The sequence below is a fragment of the Astyanax mexicanus genome, chromosome 21 (assembly GCF_023375975.1).
Source record: "Astyanax mexicanus isolate ESR-SI-001 chromosome 21, AstMex3_surface, whole genome shotgun sequence".
NCBI lineage: Eukaryota > Metazoa > Chordata > Actinopteri > Characiformes > Acestrorhamphidae > Astyanax > Astyanax mexicanus.
The window spans coordinates 2,327,241-2,336,006 of NC_064428.1; the positions used below are offsets into that span (position 1 = coordinate 2,327,241).

Genomic DNA, 8,766 nt, shown 5'->3' on the forward strand with positions numbered 1-8,766 from the left:
TCATTGTAAGGTAACTTTAATGAGAAATTCAAAGACCACATTTATCTTTTCATTTTCATACAGTACTTTAATATCACAAATATGTTGTTCTCATTTTTGAACACAATACTTTTTAGCACTGTTAGTTGTTTGAGCTTTTAAAACAAGCAAGTTGTGTTATTATTTGTTTTCCTCTGTTTTCTTTATTTCACTATGAAACTCTAAAAAAATACATGGCATCTCATTTCAGTTACAGATTAACGCCAGACTTTATCAATCAGTAAAGAATGGTCGGATCTTTATGCTGATCGCTTTAAGTGAGTACCATGAGCCCTTCCAATTCATCCAGACAACACCATCGTCTGTGCCGTGTTTAGCCATGTTTTTTGTGTAGGCGCCGCCCCAGTAGTATCGGCCATTAGGGTTGGCTGAGTGGCACGAGTTGTACCACCATCCACCACCATCTTCTCTTGAGCACTGCTTAGAAGGATCTCCAGGTACCCTGAATATGTAGAAAAGCAGACGTGTCAGAGTTGGTCATTTTCTAAATCACTTATTCAGTTTAGAAGCATATGATCTGTCTACAATAACGAAAAACTCCAGTGTCTTTCAGCTTAGTCTCACCACTTTATAGCAAGAAGTCAATTTTTATGAATAAAAATAAATAAATCTATTAGACTAATAGAAGCTAAGTTTGTGTCAGCAGATAAAAATCAATAGCAAAAAAAGTAATTTAAATTGCTGTAAATATAGTTTGTTGTCTTGTTCATGATTTTGCAACAATGTGAAGGAGTCATGCTCACCATCTGTCGTTGTCTCTGTCGTAGGTGCTGAACATCATGCCGTTGTGGATGGTCATGGTGCGGTTCACGCCAAACAGTTCCTTTGCTCCTTCAACTAATGTGTTTCCAGCTGTGCCTGTGTACTTGTCCACTGCCAGGATGTAGTTTGAAGCCTCGCCCTGTACGGTGAACTGCTGGTATTGTGCATGAACCTTGGCACCTGTCCAGTCCTGCATTTCGATTAGGACTTCGGTCGGGCCCATCTTGGTCAGCTGACTGATGCGGTCGTTACCCAGCCAGTACTCACCTAAATTTAAACAGATGTTTAGTACAGCAGACACTATGAATGGTCATGAAGGCTAAAAACAGTTGGAATAAAGAGTGTTCAGTGCAATGTTCATTTAACCATTTAACCAAGACTCCTTTTTGTGCTTATATGCTTTTAGAAATACCAGTCCTAATGCATTATGGTGCATGGATCTGTTAATTGCACTCGTTTTTACAAATGTCCTCTTACCAGGAGTTTCGCAGTAACCTTTCCCGACGTCAAAGGCGACATTTCCAAAACCTCTCTTGTAGTCGTCCCAACGCCTGCCAAAGTCCACGCTGCCATCCAACCGGTTCTGGATAAGTAACCAGCCTGAAACAAAAAATAAAAAAGTTATCATAATTAACATAAGCTAACCACACACGCTGAAAGAGTTCTTTAAAGTAATGCCATAAAGAACCATTTTTCTTCTCTTAAAACTGTGATAAATGATTTTAAGGAGGATGAAAATAAAAGAACATATACCTCCGTTTTGGGTTGTCTGCTCACAGTAGACCTTGTAAGGTACTTGTACAGGCTCAGGCCGCACCATGTACATTTGAGATGTTTCTCCTCCTTTCCGGAAGATATCTTCACAGTCTTTCCCAGAAACCACAGGAATCGGGCAGGAGACTTTGCAGGGTTCAGCACATTTGTCCGTCTGGGTGGTGATTGCCTTCTCGATACGTTGGATCTTTTCCCGAATCTTGTCTAGGACACCCTGCAGGATTTTAATGTTCTGAGGAAAGGTGACGTCCACGGCCTCCTTTACATAGGCATGCTGAACCTCTAGGTCATCGGTGTACTGGCTGACCGTCTGGCCGTTTCCTTTGGGTAAACAGATTATGTTTATACAGTATTTGCATACATAAATAGATGTAGTAAATCTTTGACATGGACATTCATAAGAAAATACTATTCTGTACTTTAGAAAAACAGGCTTGAGGGATCTAAACAGGGGACAAGAACTGCACCGGCTTTGGGCTCCAGTCCTTTTATTTTCTGATGTCTAATAATAATGACTCATACCACTACTGATTTTCTGTCTTTCTGTGACCTCAGCAGTCATGTCCACCACATATCTGTAGACAGAGTTGGAGGTCTGAGATAGGTTGTCCACTTCTTTCTTCAGCTGGGCCACAGTTGGCTTAACGTTGCGCTCCTGCTTTTGCAAAGCAGTTTTCAGTTCACAGCCTGTGGGACACAGTACTCCCTGTAAATAAAGACAAAAGGTGTAAAATGAGAAATGATAACAAAGATCTCCCACTGGAAATTTACATTTACATCAACATACAGTATGATGATGTTCATTATGATTTAAGAAAGCTTTAGTCAGCTGGATCTGATGTTGGATAACTAATAAATAAAATTTTGCAAAATGTCTTTTTCTAAATTAAGGTATTTCATGAAGCATGAAAGCACTTTCAGGCCTCTCCTTGTATCAAAGGCAGGCAGAAATTTTACCAAACATTTACCAAGTCTAAGGATGGTTTTAGCTCAATCATGGCAGAGCTCATATAAATATGTATTAATGGTAAATTAATAATAATTGCCTGAATTTTCAGTGATAAAAAAGCGTCTGAAAGAAATATAAGAAATACAGCAAACATGACTGTAACTGTTTATCCAGGGGGCAATGAAACATAATTAGAGGTCATGTTCAAATTTGGCACAGTATTGGTGTATTTTTTGTTTTGTTTTTGCTAAAGATTCACTCAGAAGTACATTCATAACACCGTAATCACCAGAAAGGATTTAACAGGATATTCATTCACATCACTTATAATAAATAAATGTTCACCATTGTCTCAGAAGCATGGGTGCACCCCCCTCTCTCTGGCAGTTCCTCCTTCTCCTGCTGAGGAACACCTGTAGGTGGAACAGTGGGTCGGGCTCCATAACGGCGCCGCCCACTAATTGGAGGTGGAGCGACAACAGGGGTGTAGACCTCGCGACCTCTTTCGAGAGGACGATGACCGCGAGGATCTATGACTTCTTTCGGCTAAAAAAGAAAAAGTCAAATAAAGATAATGTTAACAAAATGTTGGTTTGTGTTCAAGTGACGCCTCAATCATCATAACTGGTGTCATTTTATATCAGGCTTAAAACACTTAATAAGTTTCACAAAGTCACACTACATTTACGATTTCCTGAAGCATACATATTTTTTTCTTTTTTTTTTTTTACTAAAAATGTATACATATACTGTATACTCTATATTTTATCTCTGAAATGACTGAAGACAAATTACAGATAATGTTTTTATGGTTCCAGGGTTCCACCTCGTCCAAAGCAAACTACCAGCCCAGTTTGTGAAAGTGCACGATATTCTTCAGAGCTCCATATAAAGACTCCTACATATAAAGATGCCCATATAGTTATTTGCCATATTAAAAGTGTATTGTGGTGTAATGTGAACAATAATTTAGACATATACATGCATAAACATCTAGAAACACATTGTAGTCTGGATGGGAAAAAAACCCCAAACTACTTAGATTATTTAGAGTACTTAAAGTACTTAGAGTACATATACAACATTGGGATCACAGGACAATAAACAAACATAACAATTAATACATTTAGACAAGACAAGAAAATAAATGAATGAAACTAATCTGATAACTAATCTGAATAGACCTCTTTTTAAATCAGCATTTACAGAACATCCAGAATTAACGTGCACAAGTGCAATGGCACTGAACCTTTATGGATTACTCTTTTACAGAAGTATTTAGGTATATTAATCCAGGCCATCACTGCAGAAATATATATGGAATTGAATTTCTTTTTATTATGTTATTCTGTAATGATACATTTATTCAATTCAGCTTAGATACCAAAATAAAAGACTTACTGCTGGTGTCTTTGCTTCCTGCAATAAAAAAAGAGAACAGTTTAAATTTAAATAGATAGATAGACAGACAGATAGATAGATCATACACTTCAAAATATATACAAAAATTTAACTTACAGTGTCGTAATCGTCATAATCTTGTGCCAGAGCTCCACCAACACAAAGACAAAATAACAGGAGAAACTTCATTTTGGAAACTGGCACTTAAACACTGATCATAGCCCAGCTTTAATCTCTATATTTATATCTGACATTCGCTGGCCCTCCCCCCAACCAACCCCTCATGTCCTTCCTCCACCTTGTGATTGGAAGAGCTGACTGGACAGTTAGGTAATTGTTAACTCGGGAGACTTCATCATCAGATCAGAGGCTCATTTTTGGGAACCAATACGATTACGGGAAGTTGTGATGCAAATGTGCAAATTTGGCAAAGGTACATTAGGTAACTGATTTTAAAAACATATTTGTAAGATATTATTGTGTAAAAAGAAGGAAAACACTAAAATAAATCTTCTTGGTTTGGACATACATTTCCAAAATGTATAATATGAGCCATTGTATAAGAAAATCTTGTAATGTTTCCAGGTTCCTGCAAGTTTTTCTTCTGCAGTTTTGCATTTTTTCCCCACCCTAATTAAAAGATGAAAGCAACTACTTAGAGTTTCTTTTAACATTTTACATGCAATATAATTATTAGTCATTAAGCTGAATTGAATTGGTGCACTTACAGTAAATAAGCATTCATGTAAGTATCAATGCTAGTGGGCACACAGTGTACACTTGTTTTTGTCCTTGACTTGTAGTCAGATGTGTAGGCGGATGAACATTTATCAGTGAAAACCCAAAACAAACAACAAACACTGAATCACATGCTGAATCATCAGTTTGAACTCGGCTCAGTAAACAGCCTCAATACCAGTAAGGATTACTGCACCGCACACAGAAGGACACATGCAACATTTCTGGATTTTACTACCTGCAGCCAAAAAAACATGCTGGACTAGTTCAGTTTTAAATACTCAAAATGAAAGATAACATTCTGATGACATACAGTTTCGTAAAAAATATTTGCACCCTTACAGATTTCTAATTTTGTTATTATTATACTTACAATTTTTAGATTATGAAACAAACTTTAATACCAGACAGAGATAACCTGAGTATTTTTTACGAAGCTGATTTTAATTTTACCAGCCACAACAAGGCCTCATTACTGCCAGACATGTAGAATCAAGAAATCACTTAAATAGAGGAGGAAGAATTACATTAGTTAGAGTCAGAGTAATTAGTTAGATTACTCGTTACTGAAATTACTCCAAGAGGGCATGGACCATTCATCCAGGAAGTCACAAAAAAAACAGAACAACATCAAAATAAAGGCAGGTCTCACTCTCCTCATTTACGATCAGTGTAAATGATTTAATAATAAGAAAGAGACTGGGTGAAAATGGTCTCCATGAGAGAGGAAAAAAGTTACTGCTGACCAAAAGAACACCAAAAGTCCTGTTTCACATTTGCCAACAAACATCTTGATAATCCCCAGGAAAATTCTCTGAGGCTTCTTTGCTGCCTTAGGACATGGACAAATTACTGTAATTGGTGGAGCAATGAATTCTGCTTTCTACCAGAAAATTGGTTGCCAGTTATCGCAAATGCTTGATTGCAATTGTTGCCTCCAAGTTGGGCACGACCAAGTTATTAGGTTTAGGTTTAGGTTTACTTTTTACATAGGGCTAGGTTGGTTTTATTTAGATTTTATTACTTTAATTAATGAAATGATCATTTAAGAACTGTTGTGTACAATCAAAAGCTGAGTAAAGTTGGGGCTAATAATTCATCTTTAAGAGTAAAACCACAGGCAGAGTGGGGGAGGGGTTAATTATAAGGATTTTTAATTTTGTTCTTTTCATTAACAGCTTCGACATTTCCAGTGTCAGTTAAAATAAGCCTCAGACAATTTTCTTTCTAGGGGCAGAAATGAATAAAGTCATTTGCTGTATGTGATAAGGGTTATGGTTAAACTTGTGATTAGGGTTATGGTTAAACTTGTGATTAGGGTTAGGGTTAAACTTGTGATTAGGGTTATGGTTAAACTTGTGATTAGGGTTATGGTTAAACTTGTGATTAGGGTTATGGTTAAACTTGTGATTAGGGTTATGGTTAAACTTGTGATTAGGGTTAGGGTTAAACTTGTGATTAGGGTTATGGTTAAACTTGTGATTAGGGTTAGGGTTAAACTTGTGATTAGGGTTATGGTTAAACTTGTGATTAGGGTTAGGGTTAAACTTGTGATTAGGGTTAGGGTTAAACTTGTGATTAGGGTTATGGTTAAACTTGTGATAAGGGTTATGGTTAAACTTGTGATAAGGGTTATGGTTAAACTTGTGATTAGGGTTATGGTTAAACTTGTGATTAGGGTTAGGGTTAAACTTGTGATTAGGGTTAGGGTTAAACTTGTGACTAGGGTTATGGTTAAACTTGTGATAAGGGTTATGGTTAAACTTGTGATTATGGTTATGGTTAAACTTGTGATTAGGGTTATGGTTAAACTTGTGATTAGGGTTAGGGTTAGGGTTAAACTTGTGATTAGGGTTATGGTTAAACTTGTGATTAGGGTTATGGTTAGGGTTAAACTTGTGATTAGGGTTAGGGTTAAACTTGTGACTAGGGTTATGGTTAAACTTGTGATAAGGGTTATGGTTAAACTTGTGATTATGGTTATGGTTAAACTTGTGATTAGGGTTATGGTTAAACTTGTGATTAGGGTTAGGGTTAGGGTTAAACTTGTGATTAGGGTAATGGTTAAACTTGTGATTAGGGTTAGGGTTAAACTTGCGGTTAGGGTTATGGTTAAACTTGCGGTTAGGGTTATGGTTAAACTTGCGATTAGGGTTATGGTTAAACTTGTGATTAGGGTTATGGTTAAACTTGCGATTAGGGTTATGGTTAAACTTGCGATTAGGGTTATGGTTAAACTTGCGATTAGGGTTAGGGTTAAACTTGCGATTAGGGTTATGGTTAAACTTGCGATTAGGGTTAGGGTTAAACTTGTGATTAGGGTTATGGTTAAACTTGTGATTAGGGTTAGGGTTAAACTTGTGATTAGGGTTAGGGTTAAACTTGTGACTAGGGTTATGGTTAAACTTGTGATAAGGGTTATGGTTAAACTTGTGATTAGGGTTATGGTTAAACTTGTGATTAGGGTTATGGTTAAACTTGTGATTAGGGTTAGGGTTAAACTTGTGATTAGGGTTAGGGTTAAACTTGTGATTAGGGTTATGGTTAAACTTGTGACTAGGGTTATGGTTAAACTTGTGACTAGGGTTATGGTTAAACTTGTGATTAGGGTTATGGTTAAACTTGTGATTAGGGTTATGGTTAAACTTGTGATTAGGGTTAGGGTTAAACTTGTGATTAGGGTTATGGTTAAACTTGTGATTAGGGTTATGGTTATACTTGTGATTAGGGTTAGGGTTAAACTTGTGATTAGGGTTAGGGTTAAACTTGTGATTAGGGTTATGGTTAAACTTGTGACTAGGGTTATGGTTAAACTTGTGATTAGGGTTATGGTTAAACTTGTGATTAGGGTTATGGTTAAACTTGTGATTAGGGTTAGGGTTAAACTTGTGATTAGGGTTAGGGTTAAACTTGTGATTAGGGTTATGGTTAAACTTGTGATTAGGGTTAGGGTTAAACTTGTGATTAGGGTTAGGGTTAAACTTGTGATTAGGGTTAGGGTTAAACTTGTGATTAGGGTTAGGGTTAAACTTGTGATTAGGGTTATGGTTAAACTTGTGATTAGGGTTATGGTTATACTTGTGATTAGGGTTAGGGTTAAACTTGTGATTAGGGTTAGGGTTAAACTTGTGATTAGGGTTATGGTTAAACTTGTGACTAGGGTTATGGTTAAACTTGTGATTAGGGTTATGGTTAAACTTGTGATTAGGGTTAGGGTTAAACTTGTGATTAGGGTTAGGGTTAAACTTGTGATTAGGGTTAGGGTTAAACTTGTGATTAGGGTTAGGGTTAAACTTGTGATTAGGGTTATGGTTAAACTTGTGATTAGGGTTATGGTTAAACTTGTGATAAGGGTTAGGGTTAAACTTGTGATTAGGGTTAGGGTTAAACTTGTGATTAGGGTTAGGGTTAAACTTGTGATTAGGGTTATGGTTAAACTTGTGATTAGGGTTAGGGTTAAACTTGTGATTAGGGTTAGGGTTAAACTTGTGATTAGGGTTAGGGTTAAACTTGTGATTAGGGTTAGGGTTAAACTTGTGATTAGGGTTAGGGTTAAACTTGTGATTAGGGTTAAACTTGTGATTAGGGTTATGGTTAAACTTGTGATTAGGGTTAGGGTTAAACTTGTGATTAGGGTTATGGTTAAACTTGTGATTAGGGTTATGGTTAAACTTGGGATTAGGGTTAGGGTTAAACTTGTGATTAGGGTTAGGGTTAAACTTGTGATTAGGGTTAGGGTTAAACTTGTGATTAGGGTTATGGTTAAACTTGTGATTAGGGTTAGGGTTAAACTTGTGATTAGGGTTATGGTTATACTTGTGATTAGGGTTAGGGTTAAACTTGTGATTAGGGTTAGGGTTAAACTTGTGTTTTGGGTTAGGGTTAAACTTGTGATTAGGGTCATGGTTAAACTTGTGGTTTGGGTTATGGTTAAACTTGTGATTAGGGTTAGGGTTAAATTTGTGATAAGGGTTAGGGTTAAACTTGTGATTAGGGTTATGGTTATACTTGTGATTAGGGTTAGGGTTAAACTTGTGATTAGCGTTAGGGTTAAACTTGTGTTTTGGGTTAGGGTTAAACTTGTGATTAGGGTAATGGTTAAA

General features: G+C 36.7%; 1 protein-coding gene across 1 annotated transcript; it reads right to left on the reverse strand.

Moving 5' to 3' along the window:
- fgb (fibrinogen beta chain) lies at positions 1-4,150 on the reverse strand. Its single transcript, XM_007242746.4, has 8 exons — positions 4,043-4,150; positions 3,926-3,943; positions 2,870-3,070; positions 2,098-2,281; positions 1,555-1,896; positions 1,279-1,401; positions 783-1,068; positions 1-481 (listed from the first exon to the last, which is right to left on the reverse strand). The coding sequence occupies exons 1-8, from the start codon at positions 4,112-4,114 to the stop codon at positions 253-255; spliced, it is 1,455 nt and encodes a 484-aa protein (XP_007242808.2). The 5' UTR covers positions 4,115-4,150; the 3' UTR covers positions 1-252.
- Positions 4,151-8,766: the final 4,616 nt, after the last annotated feature.